This window comes from Pelophylax lessonae (assembly GCF_965119305.1).
Source record: "Pelophylax lessonae genome assembly, chromosome: 6".
NCBI classification, from domain to species: domain Eukaryota; kingdom Metazoa; phylum Chordata; class Amphibia; order Anura; family Ranidae; genus Pelophylax; species Pelophylax lessonae.
The window spans coordinates 269,144,523-269,170,437 of record NC_138773.1 but is presented as its reverse complement, the minus strand read 5'-3'; the positions used below and the strand labels follow the sequence as shown (position 1 = coordinate 269,170,437).

At 44.3% G+C, this 25,915-nt stretch overlaps 1 protein-coding gene across 6 annotated transcripts in view; it reads right to left on the bottom strand.

The window, feature by feature from the left end:
• The window catches only part of RBMS1 (RNA binding motif single stranded interacting protein 1), a 532,988-nt gene that overhangs the window by 45,479 nt on the left and 461,594 nt on the right, over positions 1 to 25,915 (bottom strand). For all 6 annotated transcript variants that reach the window (XM_082261033.1, XM_082261035.1, XM_082261032.1 and 3 more), the window contains exons 5-6: positions 5,598 to 5,755; positions 1,401 to 1,480 (exon numbers count right to left, since the gene is read on the bottom strand). In XM_082261033.1, the coding sequence (XP_082117159.1) occupies positions 1,401 to 1,480; positions 5,598 to 5,755 (238 nt within the window). The remainder of the gene's footprint in view (positions 1 to 1,400; positions 1,481 to 5,597; positions 5,756 to 25,915) is intronic.

Genomic DNA, 25,915 nt, shown 5'->3' with positions numbered 1-25,915 from the left:
CAAGTGGTGGTGGATCAAGTGTTGCAGTTCTTACTCCATCAAACAGGAAATACATTGGGACAGCATTCCTGGGCTATGGTGTGGCGTGTACAAACAGGTGAGGGTGTGTGCCATCTCTTCCCCAATCTGCCTTCATGTGTGGAGAGGAGAAATTAAAGGATTAAAGGATTATCTGCAGAACTGCTGGCCCTAGTGACTGCATCCTTTGGCATGGCACCTCCAGTCTCTGGTTCTATGCTGCTTAAGACCGATGTTACTTTCCTTTAGCGAGTAAAGACCGAGTGATATTGCGCCAGTCCCATGCATTCTTCACCATGGTGAGCTCAATTTTAAATGCCACACAGTGTGCCCTTCTCCCTTTCCCCCTATGAGCCCTAGAGTCCCAATCCACCCTGGTTGCAAGGACAAACATGACTCCTGGTAAGGGTACGATTATCTAAGTAAGGCAGACCGAATAATTTGTACAATACAAGTACCCAAAGTGACCAATCAGACTTTGCCTTTATCAGCAGAGATTGGAAAGACCCATAAAAAGACATACACTAGGTTATTTAGCCCCATGGATAGGTTGTTTAGCCCGTTGGTGGTATGGCATGAAAAGAATCTCTGCTTTTAGGTTTGTCTGCTGTCAAGAGTTGATTGAAAGATAAGGTGAAATAAAAGTTCAGGTTGACACAAAGAGCAATGTGTTAAAGCAGTTTAACAGCTGAATGCCTGTGTTTCTAGAGCAATGCCGCATGCTAAGAATGCAAAGAACTATCAGAATGTCCTATCTGCTGCAAGACATATCTGATCAGCTAGTCACAGCAGCTTTTCAAGGAATTGCACACCTTGATCAGCGAGTCCTTTACACGGGTATCACCATTTTAACAATTCAGTGGGGCCACTTCAGCTCGGTTGACTATATACTATATACAGTAAACACTTATTGTTTGTGCAGATCAATTTATTTGTAGCAAAATAAATCCAACATGTTTCGGGGGGGCCTGAAATGCGTTGGATTTATAATGCTATGTATCAATGTTCTCAATAAATGACCTTGGACCTTTGTTTGGTGCTCTCATTGGATTGTATGTGTGTGGTTTCTCAACTCGGGATCCTCTCTTTCCTGAGGGTGGTGATTTCAGTGACCCTTTAATAAATCTTAATCCAGCACCGTGTTTGTTCTTGTGTCTGAACTTCTTAAGTTTTCACAAAAACAAATCAGCCCTTTCTGCTGCCACTTACCTTGCGGTCTGCTTCAATACTTTGATAATTAAGCCCTTCGTAAACATTTGTAGGGTTCCTCTTTGTATTAAGCAGAAAGTGTATTCCTCAAAACGCAGTATCCTAACAGTTATAAGGTAAATATTCGGTTTTGCCTATGGAAGGGGCTTTAAAAGGAAATCAAATGTACTAACCTGAAACACCAGGAAGAGTTTTAATAAACTTTCCATTAAAATGATTGATCACTGCTTCACATTTCTCTGTCGATTCCATCCTGAAAGTAAGGAAGAGGCAAAGTTAATCCCAGTTGAAAATGATTTTACCATAAAACACGCAGCTCTTGCCATGTACAGCTTTCAGCTACACTCTGACGCTTGGGCAAGATGCCCTCGTTAAAACAGAACAGACCCATTTCTACGTTGAACTCTAACAAGCTATTGTACAGTACAGGGTTCACATTGGCATTTGCATTTTTTGTGCGCAAAACCTGGCATTTGCTGTGTGGAGCTTAGGTTTTATGTGCATAAAAATGAACTTATACGCAAACTGTCCTTAACTTCCAACAGAATTCCAGTCTCAATGTCTTCTGTCCCACCTGCTTTTGCCTTTGGTACTTGGTGGAAAACCTAAAAAAACTCACCAACTGTCCTTGATACGCCCCCTGGGCCTCAAGGGGTGTCAATCACAGCTGTGTCTTCTGTAGTCCACACCTTCCAAAAGCTGCCCATAGATGGTTCAAATCACTGCCGGTTCAGTAGGGACCAGTCGAGATTCGAACAATGTACGGGAAGGCTGATTATACCAAAGTTGAGCCATCAATCAACTTGGATACAACCAGCATGTCAACTTTTTCATGCAATTATTGCCAGTGACTATATCAGTACAGTTTCCTGCAAAAGCACTATGAGATCTCTGTGTGGCCGCATTTTAAAGACCAGTTCAAGGACCGTTTCCTGCAGGTACAGCAGCCTATTCAAATGAATAGGCTGCTGTGCCTGCACAAACACGGCACGCAGAACCACAAATATGTGAACCTAGGCTTACTATGTTTTACAGTTCACATTTAGATAAAGCTATGTGCATTCGTTTAAATAGCCATGTCGTCTAATAAAATGTCACTGTTGAATGGTTGAGTGGATAGAAAAATGAAAAAGGCCAAGGTGGTCACTTTGCCTTTCTTTCCATTTCTAGGGTAGAAGACCTCAGATAAAATGCTTAAAATAAAAAGATAAAAAAAGATGAATAGCATGCAGGAGAAAGAGTATAATACAGTTTGATGCAGAAAGGAGTGCTGCTTATACACTGCTCAAAAAAAATTTAAGGAACACTTTTTAATCAGAGTATAGCATCAAGTTGAATAAACTCTTGGGATATTGATCTGGTGAGTCAAGTAGCAGAAAGAGGTTGTTAATCAGTTTCAGCTGCTTTTGTGTTAATTAAATTAACAGGTGCAATAGATGGGCAACAATGAGAGAACCTCTAAAACAGGAATGGTTTTACAGGTGGAAGCCACTGACATTTTCCCTACTCTTCTTTCCTGACTGTTTTTCACTCGTTTTGCAAATGGCTAGGGTCAGTTTTACTACTGGTAGTATGAGGCGATACCTGGACCCTATAGAGGTTGCACAGGGAGTCCAACTCCTCCAGGATGGCACATCAATACGTGCCAATGCCAGGTTTGTTGCGTCACCCAGCACAATCTTAAGAGCATAGAGGAGATTCCAGGAGACAGGCAGTTACTCCAATTGAGCTGGACAGGGCATCTGCTCCTTTGTGCAAGGAGGAACAGGATAAGCACTGCTAGAGTCCAACAAAATGACCTGCAGAAGGCCACTGGTGTGAATGTCTCTGACCAAACAATCAGAAACAGATTTCATGAGGATTGCCTGAGGGCCTGACGTCCTCTAGTGGGCCCTGTGCTCACTGCCCGACACTGTGGCGCTCAATTGCCTTTGATCAAGTCCGCCACTGGCGCACTGTGCTTTTTACAGATTAGAACAGGTTCACCCTGAGCACATGTGACAGATGTGAAAGGGTCCGCAAAAGCCGTGGAGAAGGTTATGCTGCCTGTAACATCATTCAGCATAACCTTTTTGGTCATGGGTCAGTGATGGTCTGGGGAGGTATATTCATGGAGGGACGCACAGACCTCTAAAGGCTAGAAAATGGCACCCTGACAGCCATTCGGTATTGGGATGAAATCCTTCGACCCATTGTCAGACCCAACTCTGGTGCAGTGGGTCCGGGGTTCCTCCTGATGCATGACAATGCCCAGCCTCACGTGGCAAGAGTATGCAGCCAGTTCCTGGAGGATGAAGGAATGGATACCATTGAATGGCTCCCACGCTTGTCTGACCTAATCCAATAGAAAACCTCTGGGACATTAGGTGTCGGCCCATGCGACACTGCCAGGTTGCACCTCAGTCTGTTCAGGAGCTCAGTGATGCCCTGGTCCAGATCTGAGAGGAAATACCCCAGGACACCATCCGTCGTCTCATTAGGAGCATGCCCCCCGACATTGTCAGGCATGTATACAAGCACTAGGGGCCATACAAACAGAGTATCATTTTGAGTTGCTGCAATAAAATTTCAGCAAAATGGACTAGCCTGCTGCATCATTTTTTCACTTTGATTTGATTTTCGGGGTGTCTTTGAATTCCGCCCTTTGCAGGTTGATCATTCTTATTTCCATCAAACAACGTGGCATCCTTTCATTCCTAACACATTACCCAGTCCATGTCAGTATAGATTTCCAGCATGATATTTTTCACCATTGAGATCTGATGTGTTTTCAAAGCGTTCCTTTAATTTTTTTGAGCAGTTTACTTTAGATTTACCCTAATCGCTTGCCCATCACCCAAACTCTAAAGACATAAAGAGGATCTTCAGGCTGTATGAAAAAAAAAAGTCAGCAACTAAAAATACTGTAGCTGCTGACTTTTAACAAGGGACACCTAGCTGTCCAAGGATCCAGTGCCGTACTTACCCGGGTCGGTTCTTTTGGTCTTAGGTGGCAGCAGGTTTACTAAGGGAAGCCAGCTGCGACTCCTTGCAGCTTTACATTCAGCATCTCTTTGCACATGTGCAAGCCGTGCTGTGCTTTGTGAATGGTCCTGCAGCCTTCTGGGATCTGTGCCATGTCCCAGAAAGCGGTGGGCAAAGGGGATGAGGGGCAACTTCCTAGGTGATCAGAGCGGAAGTGGGTACCTGTCAAAACCAGGTACCTGCTTCACAAAAAAAAAAAAAAAAAAAAAAAAAGGGGAGGAGGAGAAAAAGCCAAACTCCCCTTTTCGGGTGGAGTTACATTTTAAAGTAAAACTAAGCCTTTATTTTTACCATTTTGGATAAAGAAATGTAAGGTTATAACCAGTCTTTTTTTTGCCATCTAAGTCCTATTGTGGAGATTTTCCTTCACTTCCGGTCCCCTGACTAAAAACAGGAAGTGAGGCAAATCCCTGGTTGTCACCAGGGTCATTGGAACTAGTTGTCAGAGGATTTCCTCTATTACAGTTTTGGGGGAAAACGCAAAGTGTGGGATACTCTTACTTTCAGTGATAATGGTAAACAGGACAATTGGAGAGGGTGAATCTCCAGAACGGCATCGCATACGAAAAACTGACAGGGGTTCTAATCCCTCTCCACTCTATAGAAAACTTAAGAAAAAAATGCTTGTTTAGTTCTACGTTAAAGCAGAAATAAACCTTCCAATACTCCTTCCTCCAGTGATGCAATGTCTGCAAGCTATCTAGTTGCAGCAGACATCTTCTCCCGGGTTCAGGGACTTCAGTTATCATGATTGGCCGGAATGATCCAACTCCTGGCACTGATTTGGACATGCTCAGCACAGTGTACATGCAAAAGCATCTTGCAAGGAGGAAGGCAAGAAGCCTCTTTTGCAATAAAAAATACTTCAGGCAGCCAAACCAGCATCTGATGAGACAATACCATACTATATGAACTACTATTCAAGTTCCAGTCCTATTGCAAGGCTTTATACAGGGGGATGCATTTCATCAAAAAGTGTTGGCTGCTCCATCTTTTATCCCTTTGCCCTTAAGGTGGCCATAGATGGATCAAAACGTAGCTGTTTCAACAGGGACCGGTAAAATACATGTGTGACTTCTGCTCAACCGCCTTTTGGGATAAAAGCTGCTCGATCAACAGCTGCAGCGCTAATTTGTGGGGTTTTGTTTTCTCTCCTGGACGACCATGTATGGCCAGCTTTACTGGGATAAAATTCTATCTGGACTACTGAACAGTTGTGGATCATTTCAATTCTTATCCCCCCAAGCAGGTGGGTGGTCCTCCTTGTATGGGTTGCAAAGTTTAATATCCAAATTCGACTGAAGAGGTCGTTAAACCTTTATAAACACAGCGCCCATTAGACCCACCTTGCAAATCCGACTCCGCGACTGGTGCCACTGGAATCACGTAGTATCCTTGTCGATATCACCTGTCCAAAGGGCTTCAGCATATTTTCCAGCTCTTGTTCATCCATGGACAATGGCAAGTTTGATATATACAGGTTTGTTGGATCTTGTTCTTGTTGCTAAAGGAAAAAAACAACAACAGGTTTAAAACCAAATGTTCTGCCATTAAAGCGCAACAGTTCCAAATTCTCCAACTTCCTCTGATGGTATCAGAGCTAGACAAAGCAAAGTTTAAAAATATACACAATTAGACCAGTGACACAATACAGAGCAATTTAAGGCCAGTCACAGGTCACACACATCTACTGCTCTTAAAATTTCATAATTATATGTTTTTATACAGGCTTGTTGATTTTCCATCGGTATGTTGGACAAGTGCAATTCAACCTTGTTTGAAGAACACGGAAATAAAATCAATTACTCTGACAGACTATTGTCTAAAGCCTCAGCCGCCTGTCAGGGACGTACTGAAAAAGGAACCATAGAGCAGAACTTTGTGCAATGCTAGTAGGCAGAAAGCAGAGCCTGCATATGTAATGAACAAACGTGACAACCTGCATATGCAAGTATGGTTAAAAACTAAAAAAGTAAAAAATTTTTATTCCAAAAAACTCACAGACAACAAAATTTGTTCAAATGCAAATTGGTTTGAGAAAAACAGATTATGCGAAAGATGGTCATTTGAATGGACCAATGCAAGGGAAAGCATGCAGTGGACATTTATAAATCAATTGTGAACCTCTTGAGTAGCTTAGAATCCAGCAACATTGGAAACTGAGGACACTGTGGTGGCAAAGATACAATAATGCTAAAGGCTATCCTTAGTGCCGGTTCACACTGAAGCGGCACGACTTTTGGGGCGACCTGTGAAGTCGCGTGCACCGCGACTTCGGCACGACTTGCAATGACTTCATAAAATTAATGTCTATGCAAGTCGCTCCAGGTCGCCCCGAAGTAGTACAGGACCCTTTTTCTAAGTCGGAGCGACTTGTGTCGCTCCTATACTACACTATGGGACGCAACGGTGCGCGACTTGTCAGACTGACCAAGTCGCCCGACAAGTCGTACTAGTGTGAATGGATGACCAGAGATCCACTTGTTGATAAATATATGGATTTTTGCACTAACTGAGATGTTGCCATCTTATTAGCTGAGCAAATTGAGGTGGAAGACTTCATCCTAATGGGAATGTAACATCGAGGAGTGAGAATAAATAAAGTGACATTAAACAGATTAAAAATAAAAATCAATTTGATTATGTATTTTTAACTCTTCTATTGCTCTGCACCACCTCCAAGTCCCAAAAAATTCCTTTTTGCTGGCTGCCAAAGGTGCTCATCCGACATGAGGAATGTAAAAAAATCAAAGCAGCACTACGCTCCTGTCCAGCCAAACTAGTGTAGATTTGAAAACTGCCTCAGTCTATGAGTCTCCACCAAAACCACGCTCCTGACATGTTTTGCTCCACCCCCCAGATTAAGCTCCGGTTGCAAAAAAAAAAAAAAAAAAAAAGGCCGGGGGCGTGGCTTTGGCAGACTCATAGGCTGAGGCTATTTTCACGTCTACACTGGGTTGACTGGACAGCAAGTTTTGAAAAAAAGGTGAACTTGCCCTTTTAGGAGCTGACTGCCATTAATAGGGACCCACCATTGCAATCCAATGGGGTCCTCATAGATCTGTCTGCTCAGATTTTGTGTTCTCATTGGTGGAGTAGTGAACTGGATGCTCTGGGATGGATCCATTACTTTGCCATGCTTATCTAAGGCTACATTTAACCTGCTGCGATTGTCATGCGGTATAGTGTTTTGTACCTATATTATCATTCATCACTATGGAAGGCAGACGTGTAACTGATTTTTTAATAGATTATTATTCTGTAAAGAGTGTTATTCCCTGTGCTGAGCAAGGCTGCACAATTGTCATACTACACCAAAGGCATGGAACGGTTATGAGATCGCTGCAGAGAGATGAGCAGTACGCACATCAAGGTAAAATTGCAATCAAAGTTAGTGAGGAAGAATCCAGAGGGCCAATATTACCTGATAAGAAATGCTCTCTCCGGGCTGCTGGAGCAGAGGGGAGCATTCATAAAACTGTCAAATAATAAAGACCTTGCTGTATTCTCCTGAATTCCTGATAGCACCTTTCTTATTTGACAGCTTAATGAATACCAGTCCCAATCTAGAGGACTGCGATTTTATAACAGTTTAAGGCTAAACTCCAGGCAAACTGTTAAATATACTATTAAAAAAAAATTACATACAAACTATGCAATTTGTCATAGGATTTAAAAAATTCTGTTCAATGTTGTGTCCAGATATACCTGCCAACGATATAGCCAGGTCTTAGACATCCCTTAGGGCTCATAAACACTGCTGCCAAGTTGGCATTTTTTTTTATTACTAAACTATGGGTCTGAACACAGGTAAACAGTTTTCTATGGGCTCATGTCACAGCTGCAAAAAAAAAAAAAAAAAAACACAAGAGGGTAAATTTCCGCTTAATCCAAATTCTAAAAAAAAAAAATATTTGGTCATATTTTTATGATGTACACATCCTTACTATTGGAGTACAGAAGCCACGTACATCCTAGAAACACTAGAAAGCTAGGCGGCTTTCTTCTGAGGCAATTAGGCCATTTACGCTGTAATACTGTACCATGCAAGTGTTGCTTCGAAGGTGAGGCAGCAACCTTTGGCATAGTCAACTGAGCCAACTAACCTACCGGTGGGTTTTGGAACTGTGAGAAAATAGAGAACCCAGATGTATACCTCCATGCAGGTAGGATGCTGGTTGGACTTTGAAACAAGGATCCCAGTATATGCGCATGGTGGCTATTTATATATGCCTTAAGTTTATCTTCAGGAGTGCAGAGTGTGATTACCACAAGTGTCCATAGACTGGTTCTTTTTGAATTTCCATTAGCTGTCAGTTAATAGAGCCATGTGATGTACATGTACTCACAGAAAGGGCCCATTAATACACCTCCCACGCTGATTAAAACACTGAGTTAATATAACCTAGGGGTTTCCAAGCTAAGGGCCAGTTTACTGTCCCTCAGACTTTAAGAGGGCCCAACCATTTGGAGTAGTACTGGTAAATGCCCTTCATCTGTAGGAGTAGACAATGTTTGAGACTTGGTGGTCAGAGGGAATAAAAAATAAATAAATTACATAACACCTGTGGTCAGTAGGAAGAGGAATAGTGTCCGATCATTGGCATTTGGAGGAATACCGCACCATCATTGGTATTATTTGAAAAAAAAGTTCTCCATTGTTGTGAGTCAGTGGAAGGGATGGTGCCACATTGTTGGAGTCAGTGGAAGGAATGGTGCCACATTGTTGGGAGTCAGTGGAAGGAATGGTGCCACATTGTTGGGAGTCAGTGGAAGGGATGGTGCCACATTGTTGGGAGTCAGTGGAAGGGATGGTGCCACATTGTTGGGAGTCAGTGGAAGGGATGGTGCCACATTGTTGGGAGTCAGTGGAAGGGATGGTGCCACATTGTTGGGAGTCAGTGGAAGGGATGGTGCCACATTGTTGGGAGTCAGTGGAAGGGATGGTGCCACATTGTTGGGAGTCAGTGGAAGGGATGGTGCCACATTGTTGGGAGTCAGTGGAAGGGATGGTGCCACATTGTTGGGAGTCAGTGGAAGGGATGGTGCCACATTGTTGGGAGTCAGTGGAAGGGATGGTGCCACATTGTTGGGAGTCAGTGGAAGGGATGGTGCCACATTGTTGGGAGTCAGTGGAAGGGATGGTGCCACATTGTTGGGAGTCAGTGGAAGGGATGGTGCCACATTGTTGGGAGTCAGTGGAAGGGATGGTGCCACATTGTTGGGAGTCAGTGGAAGGGATGGTGCCACATTGTTGGGAGTCAGTGGAAGGGATGGTGCCACATTGTTGGGAGTCAGTGGAAGGGATGGTGCCACATTGTTGGGAGTCAGTGGAAGGGATGGTGCCACATTGTTGGGAGTCAGTGGAAGGGATGGTGCCACATTGTTGGGAGTCAGTGGAAGGGATGGTGCCACATTGTTGGGAGTCAGTGGAAGGGATGGTGCCACATTGTTGGGAGTCAGTGGAAGGGATGGTGCTACATTGTTGGGAGTCAGTGGAAGGAATGGTGCCACATTGTTGGGAGTCAGTGGAAGGAATGGTGCCACATTGTTGGGAGTCAGTGGAAGGAATGGTGCCACATTGTTGGAGTCAGTGGAAGAAATAGTGCCACATTGTTGGAGTCAGTGGAAGAAATAGTGCCACATTGTTGGAGTCAGCGGAAAAAATGGTGCCACATTGTTGGAGTCAGCGGAAAAAATGGTGCCACATTGTTGGAGTCAGTGGAAGAAATGGTGCCACATTGTTGGAGTCAGTGGAAGAAATGGTGCCACATTGTTGGGAGTCAGTGGAAGAAATGGTGCCACATTGTTGGGAGTCAGTGGAAGGAATCGTGCCCAAAGGGCCAGATAAAAGCAAGCAAAGAGACCACTGACATATCCAGTATCATTCCAGATGCCCTAGTAAAGATTTCAATTTAAGGCCAACTGTTATTTATTTTATTTTTTTTAGATCGAGCGGGAAGGGATTTGGTGCCTCTACCAAGCTTTTATATTAGTTCATGTCCAATTAACTCAATAGGGTTGAATTACAAATGATTCCACTAAAGATTCACACATATCTCACTGGATTTACCTGAAACTGGGTTGAAAGTTTAATGAATCTGGTGTGAATATATTTATAATTAAACCCCCATGTAATTAATTTAAACTGAAAGAGTCAACCCACCTACATCCAATAATCCATTTTTTTTTTGGTAGATGACGAGAACAAAACCATCTTTTTTATTCTCTCAGTCACTTTACTGGTTGGATTTTTGTACTTGGGTTCCCAAGTCTGAACACCTACTGTACTCTATGACCAGTTAAAATGTCTTAATGTATTTTACATAATGGAGAATGCAACAGTAGATGCTGAACACCATGTAGAGGTTTAGCTGTTAGGACATTCCAAGTATTAACTTCCAATAAAATGCCAAACCAAAAACACTTATTCATTTTTAATATTCAAAGCAAACTCCCCCATCCATCTGTTTCCATGTATTATTTTGTTGAGAAATCACTTTGAAAAACACCCCCTAACATTTTTGACCATGGCCATCTTGAGTAAGGGCAGAAGATTCATGTAGCATTTACTTCCTGGAATCTATCTGCCCTTAGTTCAAGCATGCATGCAGGAGAGTGTGCTTAGCTGGGAAAACCCCTCCTTCCTTTCTGAAGACTCCTGGGATGTATGACATCATTTGCTTAGGCAAGAAACCAGGAAGTAGCTAAAGAAATGTAAAAAAAAAAAAAAAGTTATAATATGATATACTTTCCTATTTACTAATGTTAGCAGGATGAGGATTAAAAATAATCAATGCTGATTGGGAGGGTGAAGTTCCACTTTAATGGTTCTTTTACCCTGAGGTTTGATGGAGGACCAGTTCACACCAGAATGAGGTGTGGGAAACCTGCATTCTGTGTGTGTTTCATGCACGGGGCTTCAAAAGCACTGCACTTGCGATCTGTTGCAGGTTGCAAATGCTGTGCATTTGCCTGCACCGGATCGCATGGTATAGTAGTCCCATGCAAACCAGTTGCTGTGCGTTTTGTATAGTACATGCACTACTTTTGGTGTGGCCCGTCACGATTTCAGCCCATTCAAATTAACACCAGGATTGCACAGGAACGCACAGCTTGTTTTGCGATTCATGTGAACTGGCCCAGAATAATGGTTTTGTATTGTAGTTGTCCAACAGTTTGAGGACAGTATGATTTTAGGGACATACAAATATAGACAGGCAGCTTCTGCAAGCCAAAAGATTCCCAAAATTGTCTTAAAGCGTAACTCTACTTTTGAAGAAATCCCTGTTTGTTCCGCTGAGTGGGTCTAATGGGAGTGGTTTCATAATTATCTGTCAGCTGTGGCAGCTGCAGAGCTTTAATGAGGAAAGTTGCTGGGTGTGCATCCCTTTAGACGTGTTCCTATTGGGAGTATCTCACCAAAAATTACATTTTTGTTGCAGGGGTGCCAGAAATCTGACTTGTATGTTACTGTAGACTTCTGGGAAAATTGGTGAGCCAATCACACAAGCAGGAAATGATGTTTCTGGGGTGTGGTCAGTACACATTCTGTGTACAGAACAGCTCCAGGTAGCCATATTGCATTGCATTTTCAGAAAATTACAACAGCTGCAGATTGAAAAGGAAAGATAATTTTTAATAACATTCAAATACAATATGATTTGTTTCACAATTGTATACGCTATATTTTTCCTTTAATTGCTATTTCCCCCCCTCCCCCGTGAAAGTGGAGTTACCCTTCCCTGTTGGTCCTAGTAGGAATGGTCACCAGCAAAGATGGGATATCAAAAGTTTGTTGGTCATCAGAAGCCTGTGCTAGTGACAACTGTTTAGGATGGAGAATCCCTATGCTTTTGAGGGATCTCCTCTTACTCTCTTGCTGTTTCTGTGGAACAGTAAATGAAGGGAAGTCTTCCGACAAACCACAATCGCAAAAAAAAAAAAAAAAATCTTGATGGGGTCCTAACCATTTACTACTCTAAGACGACAAGAAAAGGGCGCACCGACCTTGTGCATTACCACTAAAAAAGTTTATTAAAATCCAAATAGGTAGTATACATTATACTCATAAACGTAAGATGTATACATGCATGTAGGAAATGGGAACCGATCGCCTCCAGAACACTTCTATACTGCTGGATGGCGTGATGGCGTCCACAATGACCTGACTATTCTAGCCCCAAAAAAAAAAGAAATGGCTAACTGAAGTAGGATTCCAGTGGTGTGCGGTCAGCCCAGCTTGTGTGATGATGCTCCCCCATGGGTTGTGTGTCAGCAGTGGGCTGGCTTCTCAGGAAATGGACAGAACAGGACTGATGGCGGTATACGGAGAATGAAGCTGGGTACAAAAGCTTGGGTACTCTTTTTTTGAGGCCTGGTTCACGCCATTGTGTACGGTTACAGATATTGCATCAATTACCGCACCTACAACCATCTGCAGTCAAAACGCGCTGCTGTTTAAAAATGCACAGGGCTACCATTCATTCTTAATGGCCCCCCATCTCAAAAGCGCGGCATGTTTGTGTGAACAGAAGCACCATGCGATTTCCTTGCCGCTGCGTCTTCAAAAATAGGGATTGTACCTTTTTTCTGCAGGAAACGCAGGCATGGCAGCCCATTCAAGTTAACGCGGGCAGCAATCACACAATGGTGTGAACCAGGCCCTAAAGCAAGAGGAGGGGAGTCCCAAAATAAAGAAGGGGGGGAACTGGAATTTAATTTTAAGCAAAGCAAAAACCCCCACTGCAATCCATCTAGGAGGTAAAACTTTTGTAGTTTTGGAGTATAGAATGGTTAAAACGTTTTCTTCTTTTGCTGTCTGATTTCCGTTCACATCCTTTCCCAGACAAAACAAGTAGCGTTTGGAAATCTCTAGAAAGCGTGGGAAATCCCTTTTACAGATTTGTCAACAGAATAGATGTCCCCACCAAGAGATGCCCCACCCCCTCCCCCCCATTTCTGTTCAAGGGACAACAGCAAAAGTTTGTATTTCCTTATTTTTCTATAACCAGGTAATAAAAAATAAAAAGTTTTGTCTCCAGAGCTATAGAGTTGACTTGTGATTGGTCAGTAGAATTAGTCTGATGTCAGTTACACAATCTCACTAAATGAGATTCAGAATATTTGTCACCTCCCAGACGCACCAACCCTTTCTATTGTCAGCAAACCGGAGGCAAACGTGCAAATCTTTTAAAATTCAGGATTGCCATTTGCCCTTAGAACATGGAACGGTATTTAAAGTATTTGTGTAGAAATCACATCCACATCACATTTCTTCTATTTTCAGTAAATACAAAAATTCTTCCTGAAGATCTTGTCACCAGACAACACACCAGACTTCAGAGGATGTCGGCACAAAGTGTTCTTCTATACAGCCGAAAACCACCCAGGCCTTCCATTCATAATTATTGGCCTATGGCAAAAGCATACTTGCCAACTGTCCCTTTTTTCCTGGGACAGTCCCAGGTAATTTATATTGTCCCTGGAAGCGCCTGTTAATCGGGCTGCCCATAAATGTTACGCAGAAGTAGTGCAGCTGAATGGAGGCTTATTCCAACTCTGCTACTGTGGCCTTAAGTTTGAAATTCCCTTCTTAAATTTTCTGTAATTCTCTCTGTATATTGAGTAGGCTCTATAATCTGATAAATAGGCAAGATTAATTATGCATAGTGGGCGGAGCTTCGGGAAGTGGGTGTGGTAATTGATAGCTGTGCTGCAAAGTGTCCCTGGAATTTTTTTTTAAATGTTGGCAACTATGCAAAAGGGCAACTACCAATCTACAGTGACCCACAGCAACCAAGGGCATTCACTGTATACTTATATCAGGTATTCATATACATCATGAGTAATGGAACTATAGTGGCTATGAGTTAGGCCCCTTTCACACTCGTGCAACCTAAAAGTCACGCGATTTTGCCACGATTTGACTGGACTTGAAGTGAGGCCTGTGTAATCTTGAGGTCTATGGACCTCAAAACGCATCAAAGTCGGACCAAAGTAGTGCAGGGACTACGTTGACGTTGTTGCGACTTAAAGTCGCACAGATATGAACAGTACTTAGAAATCATGGAGTACGACTTGTAATGTGACTTTGCAGTCCCAAGTCACAGAACAAGTCGTACAAGTGTGAAAGGGGCCTTAAAAAAGTGTCACTAAACCCACAACCGCAAAATCAGTCTGTATATGCAGTAAAGCATGCTTGTCCTACTCACTGTGGAACCCAAGGGGTTAATCCTCTACACCAGGGGTCTTCAAACTATGGGCCTCCAGTTGTTCAGGAACTACAATTCCCATCATGCCTAGTCATGTCTGTGAATGTCAGAGTTTTACAATGCCTCATGGGATGTGTAGTTCAGCAACAGTTGGAGGACCGTAGTTTGAGGATCCCTGGTCTACACTTTGTAAAAAAAGCTTTTTGATCCTGTCTTCTCTGACCCTCCCCTACTTCCACAGTCCCCAATCCATCTTCTGATAGAACAGAGCCTTGGGGGCACCGGATTGTTACCCAATTTAATCCAAATTAAACAAAACAAAAAAAAAAAAAAACTTGGATATTGTTTAACAATAAGTACCAGTATTGCTAAATACCCAGAAAGTGATCGGTAATCTTCTCCATAGTAGGGAAAATCCCCTCTTAGCCAGTTGTTCCCAAAACAGGTGTCCCCATTGGAAGATTTTTCCTCACCTGTTTCAGTGACAACTGTCATCAGGACAAAAGAGTAGAAATCCCCCTAATTCTCCCCCTCCCCCAGAAGGCACACACATGACAATTGGTATAAGGCCTCATGCAAACTGGAAATTTGAAAAACGTCAGTAGCGTGAGCTGTAGAAATCTGTAGCAGTAGAATGAGTTTTGCAGCATTTTTGCAGTAGTGTTTTTCAGCGTTAGGGCTCTTTCACACGGCCGCTCCGTGTGTCCGCAAATCATCCTATTTTTTTGCGGATGATTTGCGGACATAATGTAAGTCTATGGCATTGCGGATGTCAGCGGAATACCATCCACTGACATCCGATTTTCTTCCTTTCAGTTCTGTTCCGTTTTTTCGAACGGAACAGAACCCTATTTTTCAACCGTTCAAAAAACGGAAAGGAAGGAAAATCGGATGTCAGCGGTGTCATCCGCTGAAATTCGCAATGCCCATAGACTTACATTATGTCCGCATATCATCCGCAAACGGATGGGATGATATGCGGACATACGGAGCGGATGACACAAATGTCATCCGCTCCGTGAAAAAAAAAAAAAGTCCCGCAGCGAAGCTTTCACACGGAGCGGCCGTGTGAAAGAGCCCTTAAGCTGTTGCGTTTCTTAGCGGCTTTTTTTTTTTTTTTTTTTTTTAGCAAAACTATACTCCAACAAAAGCTTATGGCTCAAAAATGCTGATAAAATAAACGCCAAATAGCCGCGTTCAGCTTTTATCAGCGTTCGAGTGTTTTTGCAGCTGAAAAACTCCTCTAAGGCCCCTTTCACAGGGGCTTTCCGATCCGGTCCGCCTGTCAGTTTTTCAAGCGGACCCGTTTGGATGCTCCATGCAGCCCTATGGAGTCTCCGCTAACACCCGCTGCTATCCGATCCGATTCTGTCCGTGAAATCCAGACGGATGGAAACCCTATTTTCAATCAGTCTGGAGGATCGGATCGGATAAGATTGGATGAAAACGAACAGGCGGTCCATTCTCCAATCTCCAATGGAGGAGAGTGGGAATCTTAATGCAAAGTAAGCGGAGACGGACCTGTCATCGCCCTGCTTAGCGTGGCTCGGCGGATCGATCCCCGCTGATCAAAAAACGGAATCCGTCGGGCACAACGCCCGTGTGAAAGGGGCCTAAAACCCATTTGTTCTGTGTTTTTTTTTCCCCAGCAAGAAAACACCCTGCCAAAAAAATGCTAATAAAAGCCTATGTGTGCATGGACATATAGTATAACATGCTGGGGAGTTTACTGGCTGTAGAAAAAAACGCCAGAAGCCAAAAAACAGTAATTCAAAAAATGTCCAGTGTGCATGAGGCCTAACTGTGCAGAGGTTTTTTACCTATCTTCACTTAGTGCAAGCAAAGCCAGAAAGACAATTTAGAGGCTTTTTTGTGCACGTACGTTTTTATATATGAGCTGAAACACACATTTTTAACCCCATAGACATTTAATGGGAATGCCTGAGAAACGCACACAAACATTTTCAAGCAATTTTCAGATGATCCCATAAAAACCATGAGACCAAAAATGCATAATTCTGTCCCAAAAGGCTCATGTATCTTTTCAAGCTTCATGCGACAGGTGACAATGCCAAGGGGCGAATGGAGGTTTAAAGTGGAACTATACGCCTCTTCACTGCAGCCCTAAGGTGCGAATGGAGGTTTAAATTGGAACTATACTCTTCTTCACTCCAGCCCTGAGGTGCGAATGGAGGTTTAAAGTGGAACTATACTCCGCTTCGCTCCAGCCCCGATGTGGGAATGGAGGTTTTAAGTGGAACTATACTCCTCTTCACTCCAGCCCCGATGTGGGAATGGAGGTTTTAAGTGGAACTATATTCCTCTTCACTCCAGCCCTGAGGTGCGAATGGAGGTTTAAAGTGGAACTATACTCCGCTTCACTCCAGCCCTAAGGTGCGAATGGAGGTTTAAAGTGGAACTATACTCCTCTTCACTCCAGCCCTGAGGTGCGAATGGAGGTTTAATGTGGAATTATACTCCTCTTCACTCCAGCCCCGATGTGGGAATGGAGGTTTTAAGTGGAACTATACTCCTCTTCACTCCAGCCCTGAGGTGCAAATGGAGGTTTAAAGTGGAACTATACTCCTCTTCACTCCAGCCCTAAGGTGCGAATGGAGGTTTAATGTGGAATTATACTCCTCTTCACTCCAGCCCCGATGTGGGAATGGAGGTTTAAAGTGGAACTATATTCCTCTTCACTCCAGCCCTAAGGTGCGAATGGAGGTTTAAAGTGGAACTATACTCCTCTTCACTCCAGCCCCGATGTGGGAATGGAGGTTTTAAGTGGAACTATATTCCTCTTCACTCCAGCCCTGAGGTGCGAATGGAGGTTTTAAGTGGAACTATATTCCTCTTCACTCCAGCCCTGAGGTGCGAATGGAGGTTTAAAGTGGAACTATACTCCTCTTCACTCCAGCCCTGAGGTGCGAATGGAGGTTTAAAGTGGAACTATACTCCTCTTCACTCCAGCGCTGAGGTGCGAATGGAGGTTTAATGTGGAACTATACTCCTCTTCACTCCAGCCCTAAAAGCGCGAATGGAGGTTTAAAGTGGAACTATACTCCTCTTCACTCCAGCCCTAAGGTGTCCCGGAACTCCCTGCCAGCTGCTGACTTTCGGCCGCTCTTCTTCCAGGTTAATATTTTTGGTCACTGTGTGTGGGCAGCTCACTGTACAATGTAAGTAAGCAGGAATTGAACTATTGCAGAAGAGACCTAGTATGTCCCTTCCACATTAAAATCTTGACTGAACAACAATTTTATTTCTTTTTTTTTTCTAAAATTCCACTTTAAAGTCTATGCAAAACTAAATAAAAGTTTTAGAAAAACCTAAACCGACTCAAGGTATCTACACTGAATGGCTCCAATCTTCATTCTGGTATTCATATACTGTACCCACTTTGCCCCCATCTAATCTCAGGAGCAGCCTGTTGAATCTGGCCGATAAGAAAAAAAACAACCTTTTGCATTAAAGATTTCCAAATAGTGTGATTTGGAGGATTTTAGGGAGGACTACCAAACCAAAAAAAGTCTTTTCACTTTGTACGTTGTGAAACTTTGGTAGAGAATAGAGGAGTACCAGGACCTGGCACTGCACTGCGTGTTGTGATGCACAGTTCTTTTCCAAGCCTACAATTTACACGGCTATTTAATAATTAGCCAGCATTTTCCTCCGCTAGCAGCAGCGAGCAAATGGAATAAAAAGTCTCTTTGTTGCCGTTTTTTTTTTTCCACGTTCCCTGCTCCCCCTCTACGCCACTTTGAAGTTCTAAACTGTCTAAACTTCGTAAAGATGCATTTCAAAGAACAGGCTTTGAACCTGTGCCAGTGTGGAAGCCAAGCCGCAAAAACACGGCCGAGCGAGAGATTCTCACTTCTGAAATAACATGCAAGAATTTAAAGAGACTGACTCATCCCACGGACAAACTGTACCAGTAAGCTTTGCCTTAACCACACCCATATGCTTAATAAAATGAGGCCTACACCGGGGGATGGAAAGTTCAGCTCACATTCAAAAAAAAGCAACGCAATAAAAATGTAAATGTTTTTTTCTTTACAGTGCACACCGCATTTGCAATCTGAAATAAAAATATTTGAGGGTACTGAGCATAGGCTGTTTATTAAGTATTTTGGTGTTGGGGGTTTGAACAAAGAATGGCATGTGAATAGAAAAGGGGCAAGTTCTAAATGCAGATTGATATGGAGTGCACTGCGCCCAATTAGTAAAAATGTCGCGCAACAATTCTTCTTTCGAGTGATGCATGCTATCCATAGTTAAAGCTCCTCCAGTTTCCCATATACCATGCTTTATGTAAGACAGAAGTCAACTAGCTAAAAGACAACTAGCTAAAAGACAACTAGCTAAAAGACAACTAGCTAAAAGACAACTAGCTAAAAGACAACTAGCTAAAAGACAACTAGCTAAAAGACAACTAGCTAAAAGACAACTAGCTAAAAGCAAACACACATACCACGCATAAACACTGATCGACTTCTGTACAACTACCTTCAATCAGTGCCACTAATTTTAGCCAGCAGCACTAAACCATGTATTTTGACAATGGGGAAACCTCCCAACTGTCACAATACAATATCTCAACGGGAAGAATCCCCCCCCCCCCCTCAAGTGTGTGCATGGGGGAATAAAGACATTTTTTTCCCATTCAACCTGCTGATTGGGTAAAATGCTGATTGGGGGGGGGGGGGGGGGAAGACTAATGTATGGTCTTGTCTTCGTAGAGGAAATGGCCAGAGACTTTACATGGTATTAGGATAAAGACATCCAGCAGGAAACAGTCAAAGCCTAAGGACAGGTTACATGAGACTGCTAGTGATCACTGCTCAGCACAGTGGCTTAGTGGTTGGCCCCCCTGTCTTGCAGCACTAGGGTCATTGGTTCAAATGATCACTGCTCAGCACAGTGGCTTAGTGTGGTTAGCCCTCTTGCCTTGTAGCACTAAGGTCATTGGTTCAAATGATCACTGCTCAGCACAGTGGCTTAGTAGTTAGCCTTTGTCTTGCAGCACTAGGTTCATCGGTTCAAATGATCACTGCTCAGCACAGTGGCTTAGTAGTTAGCCCTCCTGTCTTGCAACACTAGGGTCATTGGTTCAAATGATCACTGCTCAGCACAGTGGCTTTGTGGTTAGCCCTCTTGCCTTGTAGCACTAGGGTCATTGGTTCAAATGATCACTGCTCAGCACAGTGGCTTAGTGGTTAGCCCTCCTGTCTTGCAGCACTAGGATCATTGGTTCAAATGATCACTGCTCAGCACAGTGGCTTAGTGTGGTTAGCCCTCTTGCCTTGTAGCACTAGGGTCATTGGTTCAAATGATCACTGCTCAGCACAGTGGCTTAGTGGTTAGCCCTCCTGTCTTGCAGCACTAGGGTCATTGGTTCAAATGATCACTGCTCAGCACAGTGGCTTAGTGATTGGCCCTCCTGTCTTGCAGCACTAGGGTCATTGGTTCAAATGATCACTGCTCAGCACAGTGGCTTAGTGATTGGCCCTCCTGCCTTTTAGCACTAGGGTCATTGGTTCAAATGATCACTGCTCAGCACAGTGGCTTAGTGGTTATCCCTCCTGTCTTGCAGCACTAGGGTCATTGGTTCAAATGATCACTGCTCAGCACAGTGGCTTAGTGATTGGCCCTCCTGCCTTTTAGCACTAGGGTCATTGGTTCAAATGATCACTGCTCAGCACAGTGGCTTAGGGATTGGCCCTCCTGCCTTGTAGCACTAGGGTCAATGGTTCAAATGATCACTGCTCAGCACAGTGGCTTAGTGGTTATCCCTCCTGTCTTGCAGCACTAGGGTGTTGGTTCAAATGGTCACTGCTCAGCACAGTGGCTTAGTGGTTATCCCTCCTGTTTTGTAGTACTAGGGTCATTGGTTCAAATGATCACTGCTTAGCACAGTGGCTTAGTGGTTAGCCCTCCTGTCTTACAGCACTAGAGTCATTGGTTCAAATGATCACTGCTTAGCACAGTGGCTGAGCAGTTAGCCCTCGTGTCTTGCAGCACTAGGGTCATTGGTTCATATCCCAACTATGACACGACCTGCATTGAGTCTGTATATTCTCCCTTTGCTTCAGTTTTGTGTTTGCATAGGTTTCCCCCACACTCCAAAGACATGCTGGTAGGTTAAGGGATTCCTGATTAAAATTGCCTCTAGTGTGTGTGTAGCATGTGAGGTAGGAACCCTAGACCAAGTTCCTTAAGGGCAGGGACTGATGTGAATAGTACAATATAGGTAAACCACTGTAGATTGGCAGCACTATATAAATGCCCAACATAGATTTCTCAGAGTATGTTTCCTGGTGTTGGCAACAAATGACCATGCATGCATAATGGCTGTTGTAATAACCACTTGTAGTCTCCATCTGAAGCCCATGTGACAGGGTGACAAAATGGAGGAGCACAACTGGGTGGGAGGAACTGGAAGTGGCTCATCAAGACTGCCAAGTATTTTAAAGTGCATATTTAAAGCATAACGCCACTTTTATTGAGAAAAAAAAAAAAAAAGATTCCCCTCTGGGTGATCTCTGTACATTACAAGCATTTTAACAAACTTTGTTGCAGATTCCTACCTTTTGTTATTCTGAAGAAATCCCTGTTTGTTCCTTTGTTCCGAGTGGGTCAAATGGGAGTGGATTTATAATTATCTATCAGCTGTGGTAGCTGCAGGGCTCTAATAAGGAAAGCTGCTGGGCCTGCATCCCTTTAGACGTGTTCCTATTGGAAGTATCTCACCAAAAATTACATTTTTGTTGCAGGGGATGCCAGCAATCTGACTTGTATGTTAAGCAGACTTCTGGGAAAATTGGTGAGCCAATCACACAAGCAGGAAATGTTTCTGGGGTGTGGTCAGTATACATTCTGTGTACAGAACAGCTCCAGGTAGCCATATTGCATTGCATTTTCAGAAAATTACAACAGCTGCAGATTGAAAAAGGGGAGGTAATTTTTAATGACATTTAATTTCAATATGATTTGTGTCGCAATTATATACGCTATATTTTTTCTCCCCCACTAAAGTACAGTTACCCTTTAAAAATATTAAATGATAAAAAAAAAAAAAATATTAAATGATAAAAAAAAAAAAAAAAAAAAAAATGGATTTTTGTAAAATCTTACCGTAAAATCCTTTTCTCTTAGCTCATTGACAGACGTAGTCCTCGTGATACACCACCTTCGGGTTATGTTGCCTCCACAGGAGCAGGACTAGACAGGAAATTAAAAAGCTCTGGCCACACCCCAGGGGCAGTCCCAGAGGGTATATCCTCTCTCTCTCTGCCTCAGCAAATCAGTTATGTGAAAAAGCAGTCTTTAGAGATTTTAACCCAACTCAAAAAAAAAACAGAGGGGCGGGGACTACGTCTGTCAATGAGCTAAGAGAAAAGGATTTTACGGTAAGATTTTGCAAAAATCCATTTTTCTCTAGCGCTCATTGACAGACGTAGTCCTCGGTGATACACCACCTTCGGGACGTCCCAGAGCAGTATCACAACTGAGGGGTGGGAAAATGGAAATCAAATCCCAATCTAGAAGGCCCAACCGGTGCCAACTAGAAGTTTACAATGCTCATCCTTAATGATGAGACTCAACAAAAAAAGAGAAAACAATTTTTTTTTTTTTTTCAAACAGAAAAAAACCCTCGAGGTAGACCACCGGTCTCCTCAAATTGCGGCCTGCAAAACCTTGCGGCCAAATGAGGCATCCGCCGATGCCGTCACATCAATCTTATAGAATTTTGTAAAGGTATGTACTGACGACCAGGTGGCCGCCTTACATACCTGGACCACTGACGCCTGATGGCGAAAGGCCCAGGAAGTACTGAGCGCTCGAGTGGAGTGCGCCCTAACAGGGAACGGAGGACTCTGACCCTTAATAGAATAAGCCTGTACCACCGTTTGTCTAATCCATTTGGCAATGGTCGCGGCAGATGCAGGCAAACCCTTTCTGGGGCCATCCGTGATCACAAAAAGTGAATCCGTCTTACGGAATGATTCCGTAGCTTTCAGGTATACCCTGATTGCCCAAACCACATCTAAGGAATGCAACGCATGTTCCCGATGATGCTTGGGCTGAGGACACAAGGAAGGTAGTACAATATCTTCATTCAGATGAAAATCTGAAACCACCTTGGGAAGAAAAGATGGCTTAGGATGAAGTACTACCTTATCCCTATGAATCACTAGGTATGGGGACTGGCATGATAATGCAGCCAGTTCTGACACCCTGCGAGCAGAAGTAATAGCCACCAAGAAGGCCACCTTCTGGGATAAAGTAAGCAAGGGAATCTCCCTGATGTTTTCAAAGGGAGGTTTCTGTAGAACCGACAAAACCAAATTAAGATCCCAAGGCGGTAAGGGCGCGCGGACTGGAGGAGCCAGGTGCCGCACCCCCTGGATGAAATTCCGCACCAAGGATTTGGTAGCTAAAGGCTTCTGAAAGAAGATTGCTAATGCTGAAACTTGACCCTTGATGGTGCTCAAGGCTAGCTTCTGCTCAACCCCCTGTTGCAAAAAGGCCAATATTCGAGACACCGAATAGGTACGTGGAGGAAATCCTAAAGATTCGCACCACGCAATATAAGTTTTCCATGTGTGATAATAGACTTTGCTGGAAGTCGCTTTCCTTGCTTTAATAAGGGTAGGAATGACTGAAGCTGACAAACCTCTGTCCTTCAGTACTTGGGTCTCAATGGCCAGGCCATTAAACCCAGCGACTGTAAAGCATGATGGTAAATTGGTCCTTGAGACCACAGACACTCCCTGAGACGAAGTTCCCACGGAACGTCTACGACTAACATGTCCAAGTCGGCCAGGCCGGCTTGAGGAGGCCAGCCTAGAATTTCTAGGACCACTGGCGCTGATTGGATCTGAACCAGGCGTCCCTAGAGGTATCTGGCCCCGACCATCCGAGAAAGTCTGGTCGTTTTCTGTTCCCACACATTTATCAGATACCTGATAGTTATCAGGAAAGGTGATCTTTTCTGGTTGTACCTCAGGGACCGAAGTCACCCGACTAGAGGCTACTTGGCCTATCTGGTCAACCAGATCCGATTCCTGTGAGGTATCGGGACTAATCTTAGGAAAAGGTAAAGGAAAAGATCTATTCAGGGAACGGTAATTACCGCTTCCTGTAGTACTTAAATGTTGGAAGGGAAGAATCGCACCGGTAGTAGTGGTTGATGCTCGATCTAATGTCCTGAATACCGGTGAAAACGTCCCCCCACCCTGAAACCGGGTGGGGGCGCACCTTCAGGCTGTGTACTCCTTTGCTTGGGGTTTGGCTGGGATGGTCCTTTGCTTGTCCGACCAGCCCTTCTTGAACCCTCCTGGAGGAGTCTTGCCTTTCCCGCTAGTACCAGCCGGGCGCCCTTTATGGGCGGTAAAGAAAGGTCCTCGCTTGTTGCGAGGTCCCTTAGCTTTAGCAGCCTGTGGCAAAAAAGTGCTCTTGCCCCCAGTGGCATCCTTAATGATTTCATCTAGGTTGGCCCCAAATAGACGATTCCCCTGAAAGGGGAGATTTGTCAAGGTCTTCTTGGAACCTAGGTCAGCTGACCAGCCTTTTAACCATAGCACACGTCTGAGGATCACCGCTGTCTTAGATGCATACCCTAATAAGGGAGTAGTGTCCAAGGCTGCGTCACAGATAAACTGTAGCCCTTGTATAATCTGTTCCATCAAATCAGATGTCTCCTGGGGAATATCTTTTCCCCTAAGATCTTGGCGTACCATTTTCGCCCATTCCGTAAGTGTCTGGGAAACTAGACCAATAACAATTACTGGTCTAAAAGCTGACCCTATCAGAGAGAAGATGGTGCGGGACTCTGCTTCCATCTTTCGATCCACCGGATCCTTAAAGGACGAAGTGTCCTCCACTGGAATAACCGTGGCTTTATTTAGCCTGGAAATAGGCGGATCCACGACTGGTGGTACCGTCCATTTCTTAATGATGGATTCCTCAAACGGATAGCGTCTAGCAATACGCTTGGAAATAGTAAAGGTACGTTTAGAATGCTCCCATTCTCCTTTAATCTGATTACCGAAACATTTAGGTACAGGAAAAGCCTTCATCGTCTTGATGGGCTTATTAGTACCAAAAGGAATCTCTGTTTCAGTTGCCTCTGCCGGTAAAGCCTCAAGTTTTAAGGTTTCCTGCACTGCCACAACTAGTGCGTCCACCAATGCTTCTTCCTGAATAATAGCAGGAGAAGAAGCGTCCTCCTCACTGTCTGAGGGGGCTTTACCTGGGATAACAGCCCTTGCAGAGGAACCTGCAACTGCCGTGACCACCTCTGAATCTGAGTCAGAGGTGTCAGATGGTATAGGGGTAGGCGGGGGTCGCTTCCTTGACCCCCGTCCCTGACAGGCCGCCTCCACCCGAGCCACCATAGACTCCAAAATTGCTGTAAATGACTCTATACTCTGTGCACCGGCGGGTCCCGTGGCCCCCTCGAGGGAAACAGGTGGGGGAATATGTGTGGCAGGGTCCATGATAACTCCAGTTACTTCCTGGATAATATAATTCAAAAATAAAACTTTTCTTTTTTTTTTTTTTTTTTTTTTCGACCCCCAGCGCCACAAAAGCCCCTTAGTGTTACCTGCTAGGGATCCCTATCGATCGAGAGAGAGAGAGATAGACCCCCAGGCTCACCACTTAACAAACAGGAAGTCTTTTGGCTGGCTGCCCAGGAAGAAAGGAGGCGGCTCCGCCCCTCTGTACGCCTTCCGGCGCCTCCCCCAAGCTCCACGAGGTGTTTGGATCACCTCAAACATGGCCGCCCCCATGCTGGAGACACGAGGCTACGCCAAAATGGCGGCTCGTGCGATCCAGCAAAAAAAAATGGCGGCGGCCCGTACTGAATAGCGGTGTGCTGCAGGGCACACAACACTCTCACTGCATGGGGATATGGCGTGGTTGGCGGTACCGGCCCTGGCGGACCGCATGGCCGTTCGGGAGGCCTGCTAATAGCTGGAGATCTGATTAGGAAGGCAGTCTACATGTCCGTGGCTTCTGACTGGTAGGTAGCTTATTCTTCCCATAAGATTCCCAGAATGCCACAGATTACATCTTTAAAACATGTATACAATTAGATTGTTAGCTCCCAAACCAAGCCTCCTGGCTTTTTGCACACATAAAATCACACTCAAAGTAGGAGGATCTGTGTCATGTTGTAGGATAGAAAGGGACTCTATCTTACCATACAGAGAGGGGCCCGCGTTCACCACAAAACCCGTCAGGGGGAAAGGGGGAACATACTACTCACCATACCGGAACCAGGCGGGCACCAACTCCTGACAGTACCCCTCTCCACCGGGGCGGGAGGGCTGTCGACCGATACGGACGCCGTGACTCATGGTCTTTGGCGTTTCAGCGAGACGTTTAACTCGCGTGGACAGTCCTTTAATGGGACTTTGTCGCGGCCGACCCAGCGCGGAGCT